General features: G+C 40.4%; 1 protein-coding gene across 1 annotated transcript; it reads right to left on the reverse strand.

Annotated features, from left to right (window-relative positions):
- Khdrbs1 (KH RNA binding domain containing, signal transduction associated 1) lies at positions 1-25,878 on the reverse strand. Its single transcript, XM_053743381.1, is given in 15 exon segments — positions 1-1,336; positions 3,911-3,969; positions 5,496-5,563; positions 6,051-6,229; positions 6,232-6,251; positions 6,936-7,069; positions 10,768-10,914; positions 12,461-12,561; positions 12,564-12,576; positions 13,335-13,372; positions 13,375-13,410; positions 13,413-13,481; positions 25,228-25,357; positions 25,359-25,559; positions 25,561-25,878. Coding segments are annotated over 15 exon segments (1,344 nt in total). The 5' UTR covers positions 25,612-25,878; the 3' UTR covers positions 1-1,238.
- Positions 25,879-26,571: the final 693 nt, after the last annotated feature.

Here is a 26,571-nt window from a genome sequence, read left to right on the forward strand (position 1 = left end):
TTTGATTAAAAAGGACTAAACTTTATTGACAACTGCTGCAGACATTTTGACATAAGTTTAAGCTACCTATTTAGGCAGACTTACACATGTAGCATTTAATCTTCCGAGAACAAATGGGAGGACGGTACAAATCCAATTAGGACTTTAACTTATGTACAAAGTGGATTTTGATTCCTTTTTCATTCAGCTGCAGGTCCCTTTTTATATCATGCTAGTGTTGAGACATACTTGACTACCTTGGGAACAGTTCAATATTGACAACCGTCAACTTAATAAAAAACTTCAGCTTTTGGCCCCAGTGTCCAAATGAGCTTTTCGTGGAGCGCAGAATCTCAAATGGACAAAATACTTTTAGTCTTCCTGAATACTGCAACTTTAATTATTAGTACTACTACTGAAAGATTATAGCTAAAAAGCTCTATATCAAATTAAATTTAGATGGCCAGCCCCTCTGCCCCAATCAATCTCTTCAAAACTTACTCCCCCCTAAGTATCTCTCAACACTGTATGTCTGGGGCTAGATTTCAAAACCCACATAATGAAAAAGTCAGTTTTACAAACCTAATTTTGTTGTTGTTTTTTAAATCAATTAACGTTAAAAATTGCATCAACTATTTAATTCATGAGGATCTTTCATATTAAAATTTAACTTAAGATTCAACCGCCATGTGTTTTTAAAGGAAACATTTTTAGAGACATCTGAGCTCACTTTTGCATGGTGGCACCTACTGCCGTTAACGTTTGTGATTTTAAATCTTAAACAGCCCTGAATTTTGAAATGTAGCCTAGTTTGGGATTCTGCAACTACAACTTTACGGGATGCCTCAAATCAAAACTAAGAGAAAGTTAACAAGCCTTTACTTCAGAACCTTTAAGCAAGCAATGTCACTTTTGAAACTAACAGGTTTGTGGTTTTTTTTTTTTTTTACTCAACTTCTTTTTTTATTATAAAAGGTACACTTCTGTTTATATTTAAACAACAAAGAAAAAAGCATCTACACACTTAAAAAATTAATTCGATAGTCCTAAATCTATTTTAACTCATTTTAAAATACTACATACAGAAGCCAGAATGCAGAGTTAAGAGTGGAGGAAGGTGGGGAGAAGAAGGGGACCACGAAGAAAAACACTTAGACAATTACTTGTCTGTTGTGGGTAAAGCAACAGGAATCCTGGGAGATACAAGAAATCAGTAACAACTTTGCTCATAACTGATATTTTTCCCCTCCTGTTTGTTTTTAATAACGTCCATATGGGTGCTCTCTGTATGCTCCCTTCACTGGCCTAGCTGGAGGGGCCTTCAGTGATGGCCTGGTCCCATTCCAGTCATCTTGGCCTGTGGGAAAAGCAGAGAGTTTATAAACCATGTGTCAACGGCATTTGGGGATGAGCAAGGGTATGTCAACCTGGTAAAGATAACCAACAACACTGCTTTTCTGTCAGTGTCTTGACAACTCCCTAGTGGTCCTTGTTCTCCACTCCAACCCTCCTGAGCAGTCTGGACAACTTCCCACAGTTTTGAGTGAAAAGACAAAAGGGGAACAACTTGGAAAAGGCTGGCATTTACTTTGTAGTAATCAGGAGTGAGGTTCTCCAAAGACAATATGACTGATATCCTGGAACTCAAACCTGGATAAACTCAATACCTTGGCTTGAGATAGTAAAAGGGAATTATTAATTTCTGCGGGTCTACAGTGGCCTTTTCTGCTCCAAATTTGGTAGATTGAAGGCAGCTAGGCCCCTTTCTATGTAACAGCATGTTAGGTTCCCCCAAGGAGAGGAATGCTGTCTGGTTCTTTGGTTGAAGCAAGCAAGGGCCATATTAAATGAGGCCGTGCACCAGCAGAGTTGGTACTTGCTGTTCTGGTAGACAGAAATATAATCAAATGTTGCATTTACAGAACTTAAAGAACTCCTTAGATCCTTTCTTATGTCAACAGTAATGAAAAGCCAGACAATATGGTTGACACTCACAAATGGTTTTCCTTTGTGACAGGGAAGCCTGGGGTAGATGATCATTTAATTCAACGAGTTGTATTTAAGCTTATTCTTACCACTCATTCTCATACTTTCCCCCATGGTAGTTCATTCCTGAAGTATTTCTCCAGTCACCCACATTCACAAATACCACCATAGGTCTTAAACTTCTATATGGATCTAAAGTTGCACAGAATCCTATTTATATCCCTAGTATAATACATGTTCATCACTTTCTAAGAGGCTTCTAGGTACCAACAAAACAATTTATTTTTTCTAATTCTGTTTATAAAGGCAGAGATCAGAACAGATTAACTGTGGCAACATCAGACCAAGACCTGGGTTATGTTTGCTTTATTCTTCTGCCCACTCCCACACCCTTTTTTTTTTTTTTTAGGGATTGAACCCAGGGGTCACTTAACCACTGAGCCATATCCCCAGTCCTTTCTTAAAATTTTAAGACAGGGTCTCGCTAAGTTGCTGAGGCAGGCTTTGACCCTAATCCTCCTGCCTCAGCCTCCTGAGACACTAGGATTCCTGGTGTACACCACTATGCCCAGCTCCACCTCATTTTCTTGCACAAGGAGCAGCCTGCCTCCTTTTAGTTCAGTTTTTCTCCAGCAAAACAGAAATTCTGTTTAGTCAAACACATACAGAGGCCCCATTGTACTACCTCACTGATGGAGGGAAATAACCTGATGCAATCATACTACCCTTCTAAATAGTGGCATATAAGCAGAGACATACAGTATTACTGATAGCAACTGTCCAGAACCATTTAACTAAATTGGTTAAAAAAAAGTTTCCCTGGGCAAGCAGCTGATTGGCTACTTTATACAATGCTGAGGGGTTGGGTTCAGCCTGTCTATCTGTGGGAGGCCCTAAGACGCTTCATTATTTTAGCTAGGGCTAAGAAGAAACAATCAGTGTCTTCAGATGAACTGTCAACTGCTTAGCCAGCCCTTTGCCGAGTACTCTCTGGAAGTTCCCCAGGTATGCTGAAAATACCTCACATTTAAGGGCTGTACTCTGCATCCAAAGCCACATGGTACTCCCTTTGGAGCTAATTAAACATGGGATCATAATTGGCTCATAAGGACACACTTGAGCAATGTGTTTTCAACCAAACTTAATGCCGTTCCAGCTTCTACTGCTCTCTTAGGATCAAGGACTGAGCTATCTCCAAGCCAATAAGGAGCTTAATACCAGTAGTGCCCTGAGTTGGTTCTAGTCCTGCAGCCTCTGATCTAACAGGTACTGTTGTTGTTCCCTAAACTGCTCTGATGACCTGCTTGCCATTCCCTTTCAGCTAGTTTCTACATACTGAGATTCTTTTTGTTGGGATCCAAAACTTAAAAAAAAAAAATAAGGTGGAGCTGGGCATAGTGGTGTACACCAGGAATCCTAGTGTCTCAGGAGGCTGAGGCAGGAGGATCAGGGTCAAAGCCTGCCTCAGCAACTTAGGGAGACCCTGTCTTAAATTTTAAGAAAGGACTGGGGATATGGCTCAGTGGTTAAGTGACCCCTGGGTTCAATCCCTACAAAAAAAAAAAAAAAAAAAAAAAGAAAAAAAAAAAAAAAAAGGGGGGGGGGTGGGAGTGGGCAGAAGAATAAAGCAAACATAACCCAGGTCTATAACCAGATCAGTATCAGCTTAAAAGTCTGTTGCTCCAGCTCAGCTAAGCTAGCCTAGTTTTAGAATGTATTTAGCTTTCCAAGAGTAACAATATTGCCACCTACCTTCAGTAATCCCTCTTTGGACCACACATCATAAAATTTAAATAAGAACAGACTCCTAGTAATGTCTACAAACACCATGGTCTTATAGAAGTTTCTCTCCTTAGATATGTGACTATCTCCCAAAACTCCAGCCATCAGCATTCTTCCAGGCACTTACTCGGCATTTTGCCCCACCCCAGAAAATAAGACATACCATAGGCTTCATAAGAATCTTGAACCTCCCCATGTCCATAGTCATAATATTCTGAGTCCCTGAAAGTGAAAGACAGAGTGTTATAAAACTACAGTGAAACAGTATTTTAGCTTCACCTTTCTCTCATATACATCCATACCTGTCATTTCAATGTGTATAAAATATAGGAAAACGCCCATTTTGTTCCTTCCCTAAGCCCTAAAATGTTTTCAAAGTATACATGATATACTCATATACACACAACAAACTATAGTAAAGAAAAATGATATCATACAACCAAAAATGAATAGGTATGGGGCTAGGGAGATAGCTCAGTCGGTAGAGTGCTTGCATTGCAAGCACAAGTCCCTGGGATCGATCCCCAGCACCACAAAAAAAAAAAGAATAGGTATGATTCTAAATTGACCCTCTTAATCATGTGTAATAAACATGTATTCACAGGGATCACTAAAAGAGAACAGAAAAAGCAATTCTGTTCCTAAAGTAGAAGTCTGAGGCTATTTTTTAGTCACAAGTAAGATACATGTGCACACAAACAGAATGGTTTTTAAAGAAATGGGGGGGTGGGGGGCAGAGAAAAATTCAGGTTATGTAGTTAAGACCCTTGCATTCGGTTCTAGGGATTGAATCCCAGGTGATTTACCACTGAGCTATATCCTCATTCCTTTTGATTTTTGAGACAGGGTCTTGTTAAATTGCTGAGGGCTTTGCTAAGCTGCTGAGGCTGGCCTTGAGTTTGTGATACTTCTGCCTCAGTCTCACAGGTCACTAGGGTTATTGGTATGTGCCACCGAGCCTGGCTTGGGGTACTTCTTAGTAAATCAAGCCAGGTGTGATGATACATGCCTGTAATCCCAGCAAGTCAACAAGCTATGGCAGTATGATCAAAATTTCAACAACTTAGTGAGATCCTGTCTCAAAAAAAAAAAAAAAAAAAAAAAAAAAAAACAACTAAAAAGGGATGGGGAGGCTTGCAGGTATAGCTTGGTGGTAGAGGGTACAGTGCTCCTAGGTTCAATGCCCAGTACCAAAAATAAATGAATAAAATAAAAGGGGCTGGGGATATAGCTCAGAAGTAGAGTATTCTTGCATTTAATCCTAGTACCACAAAAATAAATAAATTAAACTATTTAAAGATATTTTCTGTTTCCATGTAGTTTTTCATCTACTATCCCCAGATTCTAATTATAATCCCAGAGGTGCACAGTGGCATACGCCTGTAATTCCAGCAATCTGGGAGGCAAAGGCAGCAAGATCAAAAGCTAGAGGCCAGTCTGGGCAATTCAGAGAGTCCTATCTCAAAATAAAAAATTAAAGTAAAAATTCTACTCTTAGGGGCAGAGTAGAATGGCCCTCAGCTCACTCAGTACCAAAATAAATAAATTTGTGTTTGAAAATTATATTATCTAAATTTGTGGAGCCAAGAATGTGCCTTACAGATGTCAAAAGCAGAAGAGATACCTTCAAAACGTAAGCCATACTGCTCCTTAGGTCTGTGTAGTTTAAATATCTCAGTTCCCCTAATTCCATCCATCCATCCATCTATCCCTAGGATACAAAATAGCATTTCTGTTGCCCAACTCACCCTTGGCTCTGGCTGTAATAGCCTTCGTAGCCTTCATAACTCTGTTCTGCATATGTATCATCATATCCCTAAAATAAATAAAATAAAATAGGTTAGCATCAGAGAAGAGAGATGGTAATTATATATGGTAATCATACCCATGTGGGTATGACAGGCTTCTGGATTAATAGAACATAAAATTTTCTTCCAAAATATTAACACCCACTATAGCTTAGTCAAGAGAGAAAGGGTTACTAAAAACACACACACACACACACACAAATACATGCCACAGTGTGGGCTAGAAATAAAGTACAAAACTGAGCTTTAGTATTCTCAGTAGTAGGAGCAGATCCCTTAGTAAAACACTGTACATTAAAACAGTTACTTCCCATTTAATCTGCACAGATAGTAAACCATGCCTAAAATGGAAAAATCTCATAGGTCAACATTCAGGACAGATTCCAAATCTTACAGGTGTTTCTTGCCACCTACAAAAAGGGCCAAGACTAGATCACTCAACTTTGACAACCTTTTAGGTACTGAGAAATGGTACACTGTTTAAAATATTCTTACATATTCTTCATATGTTTCTGGTGCAGGGGGTGGAGGCAAAGGTATTCTCTGGATGCCTGCTGTCCGTGCTCTTGGTGCTGGAGCACCCCTCACAGTAGGCGGGGGTGGCACTCCTCGGGTCACAGTGGCACCTCTGGTGATGGCACCTCTCACTGGGGTACCACGCACCAAAGCTCCCGAGGTGGTCCAACACCACGGCCCCTATAAAAAGAAAATTTATTTCAAATGGAGCTTTCAATAAACAGGCCACTTTCATCTTCAGACCTATCGCAAATTTTGGAGCTAGATTGATTTTACAATGCCTTAACTATACTATTATTAAAGCACAGAGCAATGTATAGATGGGTAAAGGACCCACACTGGGAGATTTCCCTCAGAGCACCTTGGGCAGGTTGAATAGTACATGTACTTTTTTTTTTTTTGACTGGGTCTCATTGTGTTGTCCAGATTGGCCTTGACCTTGAATTCCTCCTGCCTTAGCCTCCCAAGTAGCTGGAATTCGAGCATTCATCACCAGGCCAGGCTAGGTCTCCATAGTCTGAACCCTCCATAAATGTCAGTTACTAAAGTCAGATCATTAAAAAATGCTAGGACTGTTCAAAATTTAAAAATCAAAAGTCTCAACAAGGATTGCAGCATTTGACTATGATCAAAGTGCTTCAGATCTAGAATTCCACTTTTTTTTAAAAATTGGTGCATTATAATTATATATAATAGTGGGATTTATTATGCCATATTTGAACATGCACACAACTTGATCTAAAATTCCATTCTTGATCCAATATACAAATTCTGAGACCCCTCCTAAGTAAGAGAAAAGAACACCCATAAGACATAGAGGGTTCTAGCAGTCAATTTGCATCCCTTTCTGGCTATCTATTTTACCTGGGAACAGGTGGAGGGGGAGGTGCAGCACCCCGGCCTCTCACTGGCACCCCACGTCCACGAGAGGGCTCAGGTACTCCATTCAAGTAGGACAGCTCTAGAAATTGCTCTTGGCAGATATCATCCATCATATCCTGGGAATGAAGATAACAAGGAGTATTGTGCAACATCTTTAACTTCCGCTGAAAAGTCACCTGGCCCACGTAATCCTTGGATGCTAAGAACAACTCTGAAAGCCCAGATGAAGTCTCAGGTCATTCATTCTCTGAAGTCAAATGACACCCTACCTGTCACTTCTTTGAGGAAAGTCTTGATGGCAGACCCCTATTATTCAGATGGAGCTCTTCAGGATGTGGTCCCTGCCTAGCTCTCCAGATCACTTCCATCCTCTCTCCATACACAACCTCCTCTCAAGCCATGCTGAACAATTTGTAGTTCAGAGCCTGGCATACTCTCACACATCCATTCTCTGCCAATAGTTTCCTTTTCCTGGAATAATAAAAGCCACTACCATTAACGAAACTCTATAGGAGCTGAGTACTATACAATAACTTTAAACAGATTTTCAGTTGAATCTTCAAAATGACCCTAGTAGCATAGCTCCCTAAATTATAGTTGGGAAAACATTCAGGGATTGTGAATCAGCCTAAGGACACAAAACTAGTAAGTGGCAGATTCAAGATGTGAATTTAGAATTACCTATCTCCAAAACCTACACTTTGAATTAATAGGGTCTAATGAATTTCTTTTTCTTTTCTTTTTTCTAATCCACCAGAGGGACTCCAACTTATTACCCTTAGCAAGACTTACCTAAAACAGTATCTCTTTTGAAAAACTTTCTGTTGATGCCACCCCATACCTTCTTGTTTCCCAAAGCACCAGGTAGTTCTCTCTACTCAAGCACTTATCACATCATTTTAGAATGGTCTTTCTTTCTCATAAATTATGAGCTCCTCAAGAGCCATTTTGTATTTTCATACCCGAGCACAGTATATTTTACAAATGTTTGGGATGAACAAGAAACCAAAGACTCAGAAAAGTGAAAAAACTTGTCCAAAATGCAGAGTTCCCAATCCAGTGCTCTTCCTACTGTACCATGAAGCCTTCCTGGTACAGTTAGTGGTTCTAAGGGAAAAATGGAGGGCTCTGGTTACAGATGCAAAAGTAGGCTCACTTTTTCTTTTTCACAAGAGGGAGAATTGAATCAAATGTCATTTGCAAATTTTCCCACACATTTCCTGTTGAGAGTCATTCAGTCTTAATATTTCATGCATTTTTATATATTCAGGTGAATACAGAAAATGTTAGTCATTAGATGCCCCCTTCGACTCTCCATTTCCCCTTATCTTACACATCCCTGTTGCTTGAGACTCACATTCAAGTACCAATACCGGCTCACTGCTCAGACTCATCTAACTGCCAGATCAACACTGAGGAAGTCCAGATCTCCCTGGCAGGCATCTTTTTTCAAAGCCTTATTTATATGCAAGCTTTGTAAATCTATTCCATCAGAGAAATAGGCTGGAGACTAACAAGAAAGAAGAGAGGGATATTCCTTCTGCAGTCCTTCAGAAATCAGGTAGTCAGAAGGTTTCAATCAGAACACTTCAAAAAGTAAAAAGGAAGTCTGGCAGGGTGGTGTACACCTGTAATTCCAGCTACTCAGGAGGCAGAGGCAGGAAGATCACAAGCTTGAGACTAGACTGGGCAACTTAAGAAACCTTGTCTCAAAACAAAATTTAAAAGGGCTGTGGGGCTAGGGTTGTGGCTCAGTGCAGAGTGCTTGCCTAGCATGTTGGAGGCACTGGGTTGATTCTCAGCACTTCATATAAATAAATAAAATAAAGGTCCATTGACAACTTAAAAAAAAAAAAAAAAAAAAAAAAGGGCTGTGAATATAGCTCAGTGGGCCCTCACTTCAAAACCCAAAACCAAAAATTTCAAAAAGTGAAACAGGACTGGGGATGTTAGCTCAGTGAAAGAACCTTTGCCTAGTGTGTACAAAACCTGGGTTTAATTCCAGGTGTGCAAAAAATAAAAATAATAAATTTTTTTAAAATTCAAGAAAAAATTAACCAGCCATGAGTCTTTCTAATGAAGATAAGGTACTTGAAGTAGTTAATGAGATGTCTGAGACAGTAGTCTTGGGGTTCAGCTTTCCAGGCACACACTGCCTATCACTTTAGCTCAACTAATTCTCACACCTTTTAATACTACATTTAACTCCTTCAATTTACATTCAAAAAAGACAAGGACTATACCTTACCTCTTCTTAATTTGGTCATGAAAACATGATGTTTATTTGAGTTAATAGTTATTCTAAATCTACCCAAAGGTTTCAGATCCATCCTTTTCTTCCCTTCCCACATTTTTTTATTGGTGCATTACAGTTGTACACAATGGTGAGATTTGTTGTTACATATTCATACATGCACACGATATAACAAAATAATTTGGCCTACATTACTCCCCAACACTTCCCCCCTCCTCCATTCCTTGGTCCCTTTCCTCTACTCATTTTCCTTTGATTTTTCATGAGATTCTCTCCAGATTCATTCTTTTTGTTTTCTTTTGCTTTTTTGGTTTTTTGGGTGCTGGGGATGGAACCCAGGCCTTGTGCTTGCAAGGCAAGCACTCTACCAACTGAGCTATCTCCCCAGCGCCCCAGATTCATTCTTTTTTTTTTTTTTTTTTTCTGTGGTACTGGGGATCGAACTCAGGGCCTTGTGCTTGCGAGGCAAGCACTCTACCAGTTGAGCTATCTCCCCAGCCCCCCAGATTCATTCTGATATTAAACATTCACCAGTAGTATGTTAACGCTAACAACTACCAGGCCTTGCTACAAGACAAAAATGGTACCACTCTATTGATAGTAATAAAGGTCAATAATCACTAATCTGATCTGAAATGCTCCCAAACCCAGAACTTTTTGAGTCCCAACATGATGCCATAAGTAGAAAATTCCACACCTGACTCCATATGACGGGTCATAGTCAAAACAAAGATAAACTAAAAACACTGTATAGAAGTATCTTCAGGCTATGCATAAGGTACACATGAAACATAAGCGAATTTTTTGTTTAGACTAGGGCCCACCCCCAAGACACTTCATTATGTATATGCAAATATGCCAATCAAAAAAAAAAAAAAAAAAAAAAAAAAAAAAAAAATCCCAAATACAGAACACTTCTGGTTGCCAGAATTTCAGATAAGCAACATTTGGCCTATATCTGACCAGAGGGTAATAAGTAAGACAAGATACCCTGGCCTATCACAAGACTTCCTGGACCTCAGTTACATCCTTAAAGAAAGGAGCTGTCTTAATATTATCAACAGTCAACTTATAACAGATGCCTCTTCCAAATAGAACTCAAGTAAACATTTCCAGGAGAGAAACCCAAGTGTAAGGTCAGAATTTAATCCAACAATAATGGATGTCACAAGTTTCTTACTGTCAGTTCTAGATTCAAAAGAGTCTGCACTCTACAGCATAAACCCTTCAAGTACAGGGACCCACCTAGTCATTTTCCTAACATGACCTCCTATTTCCATACTCTAAACCAAAATACTGAGCTTAATGAAGACTTAATTATTTGTTCATCAGATCTCAGACTGGATACTTATTGTAGACTCAAGATATTGACAACAGATACTAGTATATAATGAACACTACATTAAACACAGTAAGGGACCATCAGAAAAATGAACATAAATGCAGAACCTGGTATGGTTTCAGGTTAGGCAGAGACCCTGGTTAGAACCCCTGCCTTCACATTAGCATGTAATTCTACTTTTCCCTTGCTCAGAAGATAAAGGATATGGGTTTCCGTACTGGTACTAAAAATTTCTTCACTTCTTCCATGGCATGGGCCATAAGAGCATAAGCCTCACATGGGGGTCCAAAGACTTCAATGAAGACATGTAGATCCATATTCAGGTGGGCATACTTTGGGTCTCCACCTTTGCGAAGCTCTTCCTCCTGTGGGAAAATGCAGAGACATCACATTACATGGACTAAAGAGAAAACCTTTATCTCTAGGCCAAAGGGGTAGCAAGATATGGCCCGAATATTTAAGAAAAGCAAGCTTTAAGAAGAAAAGTTTAAAAAGTTCTGGAGAATGGTAATTTATACAATATACTAAACCTACACTTGGTTAACTATTCTCTTAAATCACTGGGGTATTCACTGGTGCCCTTATTAGAAGGAATAAATAGAAAACCTTAATTCTATTAAGAATTCTTATTCTCTATTCAGTTAATAGCTTGTTGTTAAGTTTTTGCAAGCATGTATGGTGTGTGTGTATTTATGGCCCAAGCATTTGTTTTTAAGTCCCAGGTAGAGCTCTTAATCACCACTAGCTGTGTTTATCTGCTTATACCGTCTGGGGAATTCCAAAGGAGGAAAGAAGTCATGGTAGAAGAAAGACTCATATGAGTCTCACCACTAAACATACTTCAGCCTAAGTATATGTGTTTAATGAGAAATGTTAATGGATAAAAGTAGAGAGTCTGAGAAAATAACACTTGTCAATTAAGCTAAAGGAGGCCTGTAAATTTTTACATTGGAGCAGGGTACATCTCATCTAAAATGGTTTCCTAGAAGGCTAAGACTATTCTGTTGTGGTGGGAGGTTCTTGGTACTTAAAACAGTACACACTGAGCCAGGCACAGTGGCACACACTTGTGATCCCAGCAGCTTGGGAGGCTGAGGCAGGAGGATCACAAGTTCCATGCTATCCGCAGCAACTTGGCAAGATCCTGTCTCAAAATAAAATAAAAAGGGCTGGGAATGTGGCTCAGTGGTTAAGCGCCCCTGGGTTCAATCCCTGTCACAAAACAAAACAAACAAAAATCCAGTGTACAGAGTAAGGGGCTATGACAAAGAAAAGAAATAAATAACAGGTAGGTTCTATTGTCAAGATTACTCAAGGTGCCTTCTGGGGGGGCTGGGGACGTGGCTCAGAGGTAGAGCGCTTGCCTGGCAAGTGTGAGGCACTGGGTTCGATCCCCAGCACTGCATGAAAAAATAAATAATAGAGTTTAAAAAAAAAAAAAAAAGGTGCCTTTTGAATATATCCTTTCAGCAGTCCTTTAATTCCAGCTGGCTAGACAATAGACATCTAATCCTAATCCTCAAACTCACAACACTACTGTTCTACTTTTTCATGTTACCAGAAAGGAGATATGTTGTTCGCATTTAGTCTTGGTATGGGTAAGTTTTAGTAAATCCAGCTACCATTTCAAGTTTTCATACTTAAATTTATCAATGCCAAAGATGATACTGCTATTTTATTACTAGATAGCCAAAATTCTAAAGGAAACAATCATAGGGCACACCAAGGTTCTTTGAAAGTTGCCAAGCAAGTAAATTAACTTGGTCTATAATCTCTTGTATCCAGGGAAAGCTTAAAAAGTCCTACTGTGTATATATATGAAACACTTGTTCTGTGAGTCATCCATACTGGATGGTAGGGTAACTAGAAGGCATTAGGGTGTTGTCTTTGCCTCACAAATTTTGAGCTTACCTTGGCTTTGTCTCTCATTGAGCCCTTTCCCAACACAGAGATCTTTGCACCAGTTTCCTCCTGCAGTCTTTTGATTGTATTCCCTTGTGGTCCAAGAATCTCCCCACAAAATTGAACTGACAGAAAATTTTAAAATACAGATTTCTGAAAACACATGGCTCCTATAAAACATTTCCTTTATCTCATTTGATCTTCAACAACCACATAAACAGGTAGAGTATTACCATTCACATTTTACTTGAAGGATATAGAAGTTGTGCTGTTGATTACCTTAAAGTTATACACCTAAAAGTGGCAGTTCATAGACCTGAATTTTGGTTTCCTGATACAGTCTGGTGCTTCTTCCCTAACATGATGCATTCCTTAATATTAACAAATTAATATTTTTAACATTAACATTATTAAGGTGGTGATCTCAGAACAGACATATAGTGTTCTTTGACAGCATGTCTGGTAAACTAAGAGAAGAAAAAGAAGAAAGCATTTCCTTAAAAAGTAAACTTTGAGTAAGAAATAAAATTAACTTCATCTAGTCAAGAATTTGTGTTTTATTTTCTTTAAGATTCCAAGTCAATCATTTTCACAGAAATCAACTCTTTAGGCTTTGGGGGATTTTTTTTTTCTTTTCCTTTTTTCTCTCTGAACTGCGAGCTTGAACAATAGATGGAAATTTCTTTTTGATAATAAAAAGATGATTGTCTTTTCTTCTGACTATAGCTATGTTATTCATCATGGACTTATAAGTTTCAACTGCACAAAATAGGTACTCAAGCATGGAAGTTCACAGGCTTCAGATTCCATGCACCACAATCCCTGCCAATGACTCCCCTGCTTATAATGTTAATTCAGAGAACTGAGGAACTTTTTGCCTTACCTTTGGGTACTGCTTGACAGGTATCAGCACCCGCTCTTCAGCTTCATGTTCTTATGAGAAAATAAATCCAAGTATTCTCCTCATCATCCTTTTTTGAATCCCCTTTCTGAATCTTCTCATTTCTGAGTAGGAAAAACAGATTTATTTCTGCTCTAGTAAATAAAGGCAAATTTCCAAGACTGCTTAAAGTAATAACATGGAGTACTGTGTATAAGACCAAATTGTTCAGATGAATACACTAATTTTAGATAGACTGGCTGAAAGCATCAAAGATATTTGAGTTTGACTAGGGAACCATAAGCCCAATTTTAATAAAAGTAGTTCATTCTTCCAACCTTACCTGAAGCCTCTACATCAGTCAATTATTTCTTGACATAGAATAAATAGATTTAACAAAGCTAATGGGGTGAGATGAAGGAATTTAAAATCAAAATCTTTATCACAAAAAGTAGAGTCGGGCTGGGGTTGTGCTCAGTGGTAGAGCACTTGCCTAGCATGTGTAGGCACTGGGTTTGATTCTCCACACCATATAGAAATGAATGAATAAAATAAAGATCTATCAACATGTTAAAAAAAAATAGAGTCCAACCTTCATGAAGGAGCAAAAAAAAAATCATTACTTATGTAATAGACAGTTTCATTAAAACTCCACTGTAGTAGTAGTGCTTTTGGATACTAGTCCATAAAGAGTTTGAAAGACCTAGTAGAGTACATGGCACATGCCTATTATGCCAGAATCTCAGGAAGCTGAGGAAGGAGGATATCAAGTTTGAAGCAATCCTCAACAATAGCAAGACAGTATCTCAAAATAAAAAGGACATAGCTCAGTGGTAAAGAGCCCTAGGTTTGAACCCCAGTACAAAAAAAAAAAAAAAAGGACATAGCTAGCTTAACATGCATGAGGGCCCTGGATTCAATTCCCAGTGCTGGGGAAAAGACAAACAACAACAAAAAACAACAGAAAGGTAGAAAGAATGAACAAAAAAGAAAGATCTGGTTCTTACTCTGACACTCATTAGTTGTGTGAAATTAGATCAGTTATTTCATTGCTCTGACATTGATCTCATTTGTAAAATAGAGACAATATCTACTTTAAAAAATTTTTTTTTTAATTTGTAGGTGGACACGATACCTTCGTTTATTTATTTTTATGTGATGCCAAGGATTGAACCCCATGCCTCACAAATGCCATGCAAGCACTCTACCACTGAACCACAATCCCAGCCCAAGACAATATCTACTTTATGAGGTTGCTATAAAGACAAAATAAAACAACACATGTACACCCAATTAAAGTCCACTTTTGCCAGATGGGATGGCACATGCCTGTAATCCCAGTGACTTGGGAAGCTGAGACAGGAGGATCTCAAGTTTAAGACCGGCCTCAGCAACTTAGTGAAACCCTATCTCAAAATTTAAAAAAAAAAAAAGGACTAGAGATGTAGCTCAGTGATAAAGCACCACTTGGGTTTAATCCCCAGTATCCAAAGACGAAGAAAAAAAGATATTTCATTGCTTAGAAAATGCTTAATACATGTCCCTGTTATCTAAACCTAAATTCAGTCACTGTCCTTAAATAAGAAAATGCAAAGTACTTTTTTTTTGTTTTTTGGCTATACTGGGAATGAACACAGGGATATTATATCACTGAGCTACATCCCCTGTCCCTTTTATTTTTGGAGAGGGTCTCACTAGGCTGGTCTCAAACGCCTAGGCTCAAGTCATCCTCTTGCCTCAGTCTCCCAAGTAGCTGAAGTACAGGCATACTCTCTCTCATGCCCAATGAGCAGAACTGTAAATGCCAGTGTTCTTTATATTCCTATGTTTCATGCTTATAACAGAAACAAATCTGAACACACAATTAACAGACTAAATGCTTCATTCAACAACCTATTTGTTCACTGTTTTACTAGTGGTAGATCCTGCCCTCCAACCTTTCCCACCTACTTCTAATATTAACTTCTGGTTAGTTTTGAGCCCACCATACTGACTACACCTTTTCTTGAGTTTGCACAGAGGAAAACTAGGTGCTTAATCATCAAAGTCCTAGAGGAAAAAAAGGTGTCACAATTCTGAAAAAAAGTGAGAAGCCTATAAGAATGTGAAACAAATTACACCCTTTGTTTTATCTTTAACCTTCCCTGTTTCCTAACTACCACCATGCAGTTAGGCCCTTAGTTGTAGCTCTACTTTCCAGAAACCTTGGCCAATACAAGACTTGAAGCCTGTAGTTCTGTTGAAGTCCTACAGGAAGTAAAGCTATGAAACTGAACACAGTAGAAAAGTTTGTTTATGTGCGACGTAATGCACTCTTGCTATAACAAGGATCCTTCTGCTGTTTTGAACTGGTAGGATCTTAATTAGAATCCCTTTGCCAATTTTTTTTCACAATTTTAAAAACAATGTGAAAGCATTTTAGGAAATTCAAAGAATGATCATTTTAAGAGCTGAAAGAAAAAATAATTAAGAAATCTAGACTAGAAAGCAAAAGACTAAGCAAAAGCAACCTGAGACTTCAATAAGGATTATCTTCTATCTTTGGAAATCAAGGGACTGAATATTTATTCAGTGCCTACTATTTATCAAATTCTGTACAAATGTCACCTCATTTATCCTCAAAAAATAACTCAGTAAAGTAGCTGGTAAATTCACATTTACAGTTAAGGAAATGGAGACTCAAGTTAGTTAAATGACTATCTTTTTTTTTGGTACTGGGGGTTTAACCCAGATGTGCTTTACCACTGAATTATATCCCCAACCCTTTTTTGTTTATTTTGAAATATGGCCTCACTAAGTTGCTGAGGCTAGCTTTGAAATTGCAATCCTTCTGTCTCAGTCTCTGGAGCAGGTGAGAATACAGGTATGTGTCACCATGTCTGGCTTAAATGACTACCTTTATTAAAGGTCACAAAGCTGTTAAAGCACCAGAAATATCATTAAAACCCAGGCTTTCTCTAACTTCAAACCTCATGCTTTCCCTGTTGCCTGTTACTGGGAGAACGGTAAGGGCACTTTATGTAAACGACGAAGAGTTTGTATGTTTGTTGGTTCAGTACTAGGGATAGAACCCAGGGATGGCTTTACCCTTGACTACATTCCCAGACCTTCTCTTTAATTTTTGAGATGGTGTCACTAAATGCCAAGGCCTCTCAAACTTGGCAGTGATCCTCCTGATTCAGCCTCCCAAGTCACTGGGATTACAGGTATGTGCCACCACATGCCCAGCTTAATAAAATTTTAGGCAGTACAATTTATACCCTCAGACACTTATGCAGCCTAAGGCAGCGAAAGGTTCAGGTGCCTGATGATCTTTCTCTCCTTTTGTTTTCAACTCTTATTTCTTTTTGGCCTTACTCTCCTGGAAAGCCTATATGGGAAGTACCCAAACACCCCCCCGCAAAAAAAAAAACCTTCCAAAATATGACTTACCCTCAGGCAAAAGTATTTTCTACACAACATTTCTGAAACTGACTCCTTTAAATGATCTTTGCCTGGGCCTCTGGAGACCTTGGATGTCCCAATAGTCAAAGAAAGAAAAGCTGAGATGTAAACAACACAAATAGGTGACCCTATTTGTTTCCTGGTCAGGTGCCTTGAAATTAATTATATCTAGTGTCTTCACCTATCAGGAGTTTTGAATTTTATTATCTTGCTTTGTTTTATAACCAAGATTATCCCTACTTAACAAGTAAAGAAACTGAGGCTCAGAAAAGTTACATAACTTGTGCAAGATTATAAAACCAGTTAGTGACAAAGCAGACACTTAAACCAAGTCCCTTTTTACACCAGTGTAAACTCATCTTATGGCATTTTTTCTACCACAACTTGATCTTTCTCACCCCACTACTCTACAGGTCTTAACATCTAAGCTCCCAAGGCTTAGGGCTGTTTAATATACCTCAAAGGAAAGAACATGTTTTCATATGGAGTTTTTTCTGTGTGCTGGGGATGGAACTCAGGGTACTTAACCAGTCAGTCACATCCCCAGCCCTTTCTATTTTAATACGGGGTCTTACTAAGTTGCTTAGAGACTCGAGAAATTGCTGAGGCTGATCTCCAACTTGTGACCCTTCTACTTCAGCCTCCAGCATTGATGGATGATAGGCATGCATTACCCTGCAGAACATGAGTTTTGAAGCAAGACAGAAATGGGTTTGAGTCCTGCCTCTGCTACATGCTTGACTGTGTGGCCTTATTTTAAGGAGAACGATGATATGTGCACGTAGGATATGGCATAACGAATCCCACTATTATGTAAAATTATAATGTGCCAATAAAAAATAAATTAAAAAAAATAAAGAGCATAAGAAATATTTTAAAAAGAATGCTCACAAAAATGTTAACACTAGGGGCTGAAGGTATAGATCACTTGCCTAGCATGTACAAAACCTGGGGTTCTGTTTCCAGACTATACACACAAAAGTTAATACTAGACAAGTTTGAAAAAACTATATACAAACTTCATCAACTGGACAGGTTTAACTAAAAACTGCCTACCATGTATACTTCATTAACTCAACATCTGATAAGGAAAACAAGACAATGGTCAAGATTTCTGACCAAAGCATCCAGAGATGCTTGCTTTGCTTTTTTTCCCCAGTACTGGGAAATGACCCCAGGTTACTCTACCACTAAGCTACAACCCCAGCCCTTATGTTGAGACAGGGTCTTGCTAAGTTGCCCCGGCTGGGCTCAACTTGCCATCCTCCTGCCTCAGCCTCTGGAGTCACTGGAATTACAGGTGTGTACCACCATGCCCAGTCAGAGACAGTGCTTCTAGAGGGCAAGATTCATAGCAAATCTGCTCCTAAAGGTAAGTGATCATGTTGTTCTACACTCTTGATGCACATGGTTCATACTTCTAACCATAGCACCCCTTCTCTTAACAATTTCTGGACCTCTTCAATCACTAACGTGAATATCTGCAATTCTTAGTACAAATTTCTGATATACAATAGGCAGCTGTAACATTTAATGAAATAAATGTACCAATATCTCAAACTCTCCTTAACGATTCATATGACTTTATCATTCCCAAATTTATATTCTCCTTCCTTAACCGTTAATGAGGATGAAAAAAAAAAAAAACCCTCCATTCTTTTTCAAATTACTTATTGTTTCAAGCATGAACACTAAAGCAATAGGTTCTTAATCTTTTGGGGACTCATAGCTATAGACTAGCTTCCAAGAAAAAGATTGAAAAAAAAAAAATCAAGCGCCTGAATTTAGGGCTCAATTAGCACATTTACAAGACAGTGGCAACCTTATTATGACATATTGACAAAGGTCTCCCAGATCCTTTCCTTAGGGCACATTTAGAGTTTAGGGATTTTCTTTTAAGATTTTTAAAAGTTTTTCAGATAATTGTATATTTATATGCAAATTTTAAGAAAAAACAGGTATGGAGCAGGCCCAGTGGGTATGCCTGTAATCCTAGCAGCTCCAGAGGCTGAGGGCAGGAGGATTGCCAAGTTCAAAGCCTGCCTCAGTAATTTAGCAAGACCATAAGCAACCTTAGTGAGACCCTGTCTCAAAATTTAAAAAAGGGTTGGGGATGTGGCTCAGTGGTTTAGTGTCCCTGGGCTAAATTCCCAGTAGGAAAAAAAAAAAAAAAAAAGAAAGAAAGAAAGAAAGAGGAGAGAGAGAAAGAAAGAAAAGAAAGAGATTCTATATACCCTTCACCAGTTTTCCCCATAACATTTTCCTGTCTATACTTCAGTACTGCACCCCCAAAATTAACATTGATGAAATATGATTCATTTTATGCAGATTTCACCAGTTTTACATGCACTTATTTGCATGTTTAGTTCTAACAATTTAATCAAATTCAAGATACAGAAAGTGGGCTTCGAATGTAGCTCAGTGGTAGAGCACTTGCCTATCATCATGTCAAAGGCTCTGGGTTCTATCCCCAGCACCTCAACACACACACACACATACACACCCAGAAACAACACAACAAAAACAAAAACAGTGCTATCACAAAGATCACTCATGTTACCCTTTTATGGCCAGTAACACCCTTCACTCATCATTGGCAACCACTAATATGTTCTCCATTATTAATTTTGTTTATTCAACAATGTTATATTAATAGAATCATAAAGTACTTAAACTTATATATATATTTTTTGACCAGGAATTGAACCCAGGGGCACATAACCACTGAGCCACATCCCTAGCCTTTTTTTTTTTTTTCTTAGTTATATATGGACACAATGGCTTTATTTTTTATGATGCTGAGTATCAAACCCAGTGCTAGGCAAGTGCTCTACCACTGAGCTACAACTCCAGCCCTGCTTTTTGTATTTTATTAGAGACAGGGTCTTACTGAATTGCTGAGGCTGGCTTTGAATTCGAGATCCTCTTGCCTCAGACTCCCAAGTCACTGAGTTTACAGGCATGTGCCCCATGCCCAGCTGTACTTAACTTTTCAGATTTGACTTTTTTTTAAAAGGCTAGTTTATTATTTTTTTGTTGATGACATACCTTTATTTTATTTATGTGTGATGCTGAGAATTGAACCCAGTGCTTCACAAATGCTAGGCAAGCGCTCTACTAATGAGCTAAAACCCCAAACCTTGAGACTTACTTTGAGATTAGCTTTTTTCCACTCAGTATAATTCTCTTGAATCATTCAACTGTTGCATTTATCAAAAGTTCATTTATTTGCATTGCTGAATATATGTTCCCTTGTTTAACTATTCACCTAATGGAAGCATTTGGTTTGCTTCCAAACCAAATTATGATTATGGTTAAAGTTGCTGTGAACATTCATGAACAAGCTTTGTATGAATCTGAATTTTAAGTTCTTTAGAAGATACAAGATATAACAAGATATTTAAAAAACTGCCTAATTACAGGTAATGATGCATCATAATATTGTTTTATCTTGCTAGTATTTGTGTTCTACAAAATAGTATTGTGGGAGGGGCACAGTTGACAGGGCACTTGTCCAGCATTTGCAAGGCTCTAGGTTCCATCTCCAGTACCACCAAAACAAACAAAAAAGAAACAAAATGAAACAGTACTGTATCATATGCAGTCTTATGAGGTTTATTTTTTCACCAAACTTTAAATTTCCAAGATTTCTCCATGTTGCTGCAAGTGGCTAGAGTTCATTTTCACTGGTTACAAATATTTTATTTTGTAAATCACAGTATCCAATGACTGGTCAAACCAATCACACATTTTGTGAACAAGGAGCACAATTTTATGAATGAGGTATTCATGTGCAAACTTCTTTGACACACTGCTGAGACTTTAATGAATTTGAATGTTCAGCTTTTAGATGGAAATGTCAAACTATTATCCAAAGTGGTTGAACCAATTCACATTTCCACCAGCAATGTGTAAGAATTTCCTTCTGATTTTTCAGGCACAGTTTTACACACCTGCAAACCCGGAACTCAGGAAGCCAAGGACAATAAAACTGCCAACTGCAAACCACCCGGGCAATTCAGCATGACCCTGACTCAAAAATTTTTCAAAGGACTAGGGATGCAGCACAGTGATAGAGTGCCCCTGGGCTCAAACCCCAGTACGGACAGACGAAAAAAAAAATTTCTTCTAATCCACATCCTATCAAGTCCTACTTCTTGTCTGACTTGTTTTTTCTCAATGTTTTCAGTTAATTTCCTGTCTCTTAAAAAAAAATACCTACTTATCTTTATTTACCCTTTAATTACTCTATGTTCAATTGTCAAGCTGGAAAATAAATCTAATTGGACTTAGGTTTTGAAAATGCAAAACCCAACAGATTAATTAAAAGTATTGTTCTCATTATACCTTTAATCCTCCCCTCCACTCGAAGGATTATGCTTATTTCTCTTTTGATTCAGATCAAGATCTTCTGGTCACTTTATTTTTTAATTTAATTTTTCTGCATGACTAGGGGTCAAACTCAAGAGTGCTACATCCTCGGCCCTTTATAATTTTTACTTTGAGACAGGGTCTCACTAAATTGCTGAGGCTGGCCTCGAACAAGACCCTCCTGTATCAACCTCCCCAGTCACACTGGGATGACAAACCTGTACCATCATGCCCAGCCACTATTAATCTACTTAAATGTTTGTTTATTCCTGAGTCACTTCTATTTTTTCTTTTTTGCAGTGCTGGGAATTGAACCCAGGGTCTTGTGCATACTAGGCAAGCACTCTACCATTAAACTACATCCCAGTCCTGCTACTTACGTTTATCTAACTGTGGAAAGTAGAAAAAGAGCGCACACACATAACAGCATTTTTTTTTTTTTTTTTTTTTTGTGGTGTGTGGGTGCTGGGGATCGAACCCAGGGCCTTGTGCTTGCAAGGCAAGCACTCTACCGACAGAGCTATCTCCCCAGCCCATATAACAGCATTTTATGTTCATTATATAAATTAACACAAATAAAAAATCATTTTTTAAGCCAGACACAGTGGTACATTTCTGCAAATCCCAGTGACTCGAGAGACTGAGGCAGGTCACAAACCTCAAGGTTAGTCTCCATAACTTAGCTTCATGAAAACCCTGTCTCAAAAAAGTTGGGAGAAGGATCAGCACAGTGGCATACACTGTAATCCCAGCAATTTGAGAGACTGAAGACAGGAAAATAGTAAGTTCGAGGCCAGCCTCAGCAACTTGGCGAGGCCCTAAACAACTTGGTGAGACGAAAAAAGGGCTGGGGATGTAGCTCAGCGGTAAAGTTCCCTGGGTTCAATCCGTGGTACCAAAAATATATTTTTTCATTTCAGAAAACATGCATGGGTAGTTGACTGAGTCCTTGTGTTTCTGAAATGCATTTAACTGTCATCTCAGCTGGTATCAATTGGTTAATAAAGAAGTCTATCTTCAAAATCTACATCCCTTGGAATTACATCAATATTTTTCCATCAAACAATGAAGATGAATATTCATTCATAAAATATTTAGCATGAGGCTATTCTGGGTAGCACTCTTCAAGACACAGGGGAGACAACAGTAAATAAAAAGGCAACAACCAAAAAAATCCCTGCCCTGGTGGCTGACAGTCTATCCATGAGGACGTGATTAACAAATACATAATTACAGCATAGTATACACCTAATGCTAATATGTGCAAAGTAAACTGGGGGAAGGGCCAGCAAGGTCTATGTGGGTGGTACAGAAAGGGTGGCTTAGGTCTCATAGCATCTTATAGGAAACGGGCAGAGGCTTCCCTGGAGGAATCCTAGTCTAAGTGCTAGGCTCTGCACTTCGGTTTCCTCTATCTTGACCTCCTTATCTTCACTGGCCGGTGAGCACTTCTTCTTTTTTTTAAAGTTCTGGAAGCTGAACCCAGGTGCTCTACATCTCCAGCATTATTTGGGGGCGGGGGGGTGTTCTGGAGATTGAACCCAGGCATGCTTAACCAATGAACCATATCCCCAGCCCTTATTAATTTTTTATTCAAAACAGGCTCTAAGTTGTTTACGGTCTGCTAAATTGCTGAGGTTGGCCTCAAGTTTACAATCCTCCTTACTCAGACTCCAAACAGTTCGGATTACAGGAGTGCACCACTATGCCTAGCAAGGACTTACTATTTAAGTACAATTTGTAGTAGGCACTACAGTGGGGGAGGGAGAAGGGGTACTGTTGGGAGGGAAAAAGGTGTTAGGTGTGTAAATCCAGACACACTGATTTAAAATCCGGTTAGGTTTCACAGTTGTCATGAAGTTTAAATATGAAATGTAAAATGCTTGGTCCTATGCATGACAGTGTTAGATGTCGTTTTCTTACATGTTCTTATAAGAGCTGCAATACTACTATTTGATCTTCTCAAAGTCTCATTTCCTCACAACTACTGGTAACTTCACTGCACTCCCTTTATACATATCATTTACAAATACCTTAAAAGTGAGGCCAAACAAATACCAAGATTTATCCAAGTAAAGTCATCAAACATCCCAAATCTGTTGTTTCAGTGAGTCAACATACCTCAATCCCATTTCACCAATTAAAATTTCAGTTTGGTTTATTAAAAACAAAAAACAAAAGCATCGAAAGCCCAGTTAAAAAAAAAATTAAAGAGCATTCTCTTAGTAACAGAAGTTAAACAGAGAGGAAGGTGAAAATCATAAATAACAAGGATCCATAGTTTTTGATGGTAAGCATAAGAAACCATCTTTTAAAAGATTAACACCCCAGGCACTGATGTGGTCAGAAAGACAAAAATATATCTTGTGTTTTCAGACTTTGGTTAGTCCCACGGATCTTCAATCATAAGAAAATATACTGACAAAATTTTAATTTAATAACTATAGATCAAAGGAAACTATCACTGACTTTACATATCATTTAATCTCCAAAACGCACCATCCCGACTTAGAGATGAGGTTACTGAGGCTCAGAAAATCTCCCAAGATCAAGTTAACTAGTTAAGGGTCAATTTCCCTTAACTGGGAACTGTCAACACCTTAAAGCTCTAAAGTTATTTTATTCTCATGTGTTTTACTCTGAACTCATTAAGATTTGAGAAAGTAAGACTACCAAGTCAACCTAAGTTTACCACTTAGTCTTACATTCCGGAGTGTGCATGTACATGCTTTCAGAATCAAACACCTTCTGTTTACTACTTACAAACCGTATGAAAAAATGCATAAACAAACCTTGTCCTCACAGAGCTTGTCAGAAGAATACAACAGAACAGGATTGTTACAATCTGGATGTGTTACAGAAGAGTAAATGTTGAAAATATAAGTAGCTTATCTAAAATGTTCTTGACCGGGCTTTGATAATTATGCTTAAAAGACCCTTTACCAATGTTGGGAGATAAAGAACAAAGGGAGGGAAATTAGAAGTGACATTTTCGTAATGAATCATTTTATCACTTTATCAATCTTGCCAGACTCCAACTACTCATTTGGTGTTGAGGGTTGTGGATTTTTACTTGCTTACTAAAATGTAGGTAACATAAACATTTATTAAAACAATGTTTTAACTAGAAGCAAGGATCAACAGACAGCTTGAGGGACAAATCAGAGTGTCTAAGTAATTGGCAGTGCAGATCAGGAAAGGAGCGCTAGTCTACGGAGAACAAAGGGTACCATTCCTGATATATTTCACTACTGAAGCAAAAACTAAAACAAACAAAAAGACCAAGCCTTTCAGGTATAAGCATCGTGCAACTTCTCTCAATTTTTGTCCATCTCACTGGGGAACGTCAGGTAAACCCTCCTGGAGTCCCTTAACTCTGTCTTCTCATTTCACTATCTCTAGGGTTATTTCCCCGCTTCTAGAATGATAGAGAACACATGTTGTAACATAAAGGGGAACAACCTTCAAAGTCTGTGGCAATTTCTCATTGATCGGCCCAAGTCGGAAATCGGATTCCGAAAGCCTCAAGTTCCGATTCCCACAAGTCGCTCCCGCCTCTGAGCAACTCCAACTCCAATTACCGCTAAGTCCGGCCAGGCCCCGGAGACCGCGGCGCGCTGGACAGGGCATTCCACCGCAGCTCGACCCTCCCTCCCACGATCCCATCCCGCTCCGGCTGTCTTCACCACCTATACCGCGGTGGAGGCGCTCCCCGCCACCCCTAGATCAAAAGGTTGTCCCTCTTGGGGAGAGTGAAGAGATGAAGGTTCATTCTGGAAGGCTCTGAACACTTGGAGCGCCGGGCAGCTGCAAGAGGAGGGAGGGGGCAGGGTCGGGAAGGGGGCGGGAGCCGGCGCATCCATCAAGCGCTCCGCGCTAGGAGATCCCGGAGTTGTCTCTCGGCCTCCACGGCGGGCCAGGAATCCTCCCTCGCACCCTGGACAGGGGTGGGCAAGTGGGGCCCAAGCTCCCTAAAAGAAGTGATCTCTCGCGGCCCGGATCCCCAGGGAGCGTGAGGCAAGAGGAACAAAGCCGCGGTCACCCGTGGCCCGGTGGCCAAGGGACCAGGAGGCCCGCTTACCTGCCGTCAGAAGCTGCATGGCATGAGTGAAGGACGGGTCGAGCGAGTCCTTCTCAGCCATGAGTTCGGGCAGGTACTTGTTCTCCGGCTCCATCTTGACCGAGGCCGTGGCTGAGGGGGGCAGCAGTGGGGGTCGGCGCCGGCCCGCCCACTGTCGCGTCCGGACCTGTGGCCGAGGGCGGCAGCAGCGGTGGCGGCTGCGTGGCTGGTGAGGCCCGGGCGCCCCCTCGGGGCCCCCCTCCGCCTCCCCGGGACCGGTGAGGCAGCGGCGGCTGCCGAGACGGCGTCTGACGCACCGAGGGGTGGGCACCTGAGGGGTCCATGGAGCCGCTGCTGGCCCGAGGACCGGGTCATGCGCGCGGCAGGATCGTCCCGGCGCTGCATCGGGGAGGATGTGCGAGCGAGAGAGCGAGCGAGGAAGCGACGCGGCAGAGGCCCGGGCGGCGGTTGGCAGGGGTAGGAGAGCGGGAGCGACAGCGACCGAAGCCGACCCGAGCGACCCAGCGAGAGAGCACCGGAAATGAGGCGGCGCGCGTGCGCAGTCGGCCACCGGCACCGCCCTTGGGTTTCTCCGCGGAGAACAAAGTCCCCAGTCGGCCCACGGCGCCTGCGCACCGCCGCGGCGCCCAAAGACGTCCCCTCCCCGTTCCTCTTTTCCCTCCGAGCCCGCCGGACCCGAGCTTGGGGCGCGTGCGCGGGCGGCCGCGGGCTTCGTTCGTTTTCTTTTCCACGTGACTCGGCGCTAGCGGGACACGTGTCTCCTCCCCCTTATGGCCGGGTGCGCGGAGGGGGCGGAGGATGTGGAATGTCTTTGTCTGCGCGCGGGCCCGCGGAGTGTGGGGCGGGAGACCTGTTACTCGCGGGCCACGCCTCCTCCAACGGCTGAGTCGCCGGGGGCCGTGGGGGCAGACGGTGCTGGACCCGGCGGGAGTGGGGGTGGAGAGGGGGAACCGTCCCCGAAGCGAGGAAAGGAGAGTGACGCGGGAGTCGTGGGAAGGGGAGCGAGGAAGAACTGAGGCAGGAGGAGGCAGAGTGGGAAGAGACGGGACACTGCATAGGGCAAAGGGGAAGACTGGGAGTCTCTGACGCAGGGATAGTGGGTGGGGATGGGGAAGGGAATCCTGGAGGGAGGAAATTGGAGGATGCCTCAGTGCGAAGACTGAAGGCCATTTATTGCAGGACTTGAATGAAGAGGGAAGGTCACGTCGGAGATGAGAACCCAAGAAGTTGTATCCCAAGGCTTACAACATGTTAGGTTTTAAACGTTAGACATTGTTGGCCAGAGAAGTCTTAAAGAAGCTTTTTAGATTAATTTACATATTCTATTACTTTCTCCTGTGAAAA

Source organism: Sciurus carolinensis, chromosome 1 (genome assembly GCF_902686445.1).
Source record: "Sciurus carolinensis chromosome 1, mSciCar1.2, whole genome shotgun sequence".
NCBI classification, from domain to species: domain Eukaryota; kingdom Metazoa; phylum Chordata; class Mammalia; order Rodentia; family Sciuridae; genus Sciurus; species Sciurus carolinensis.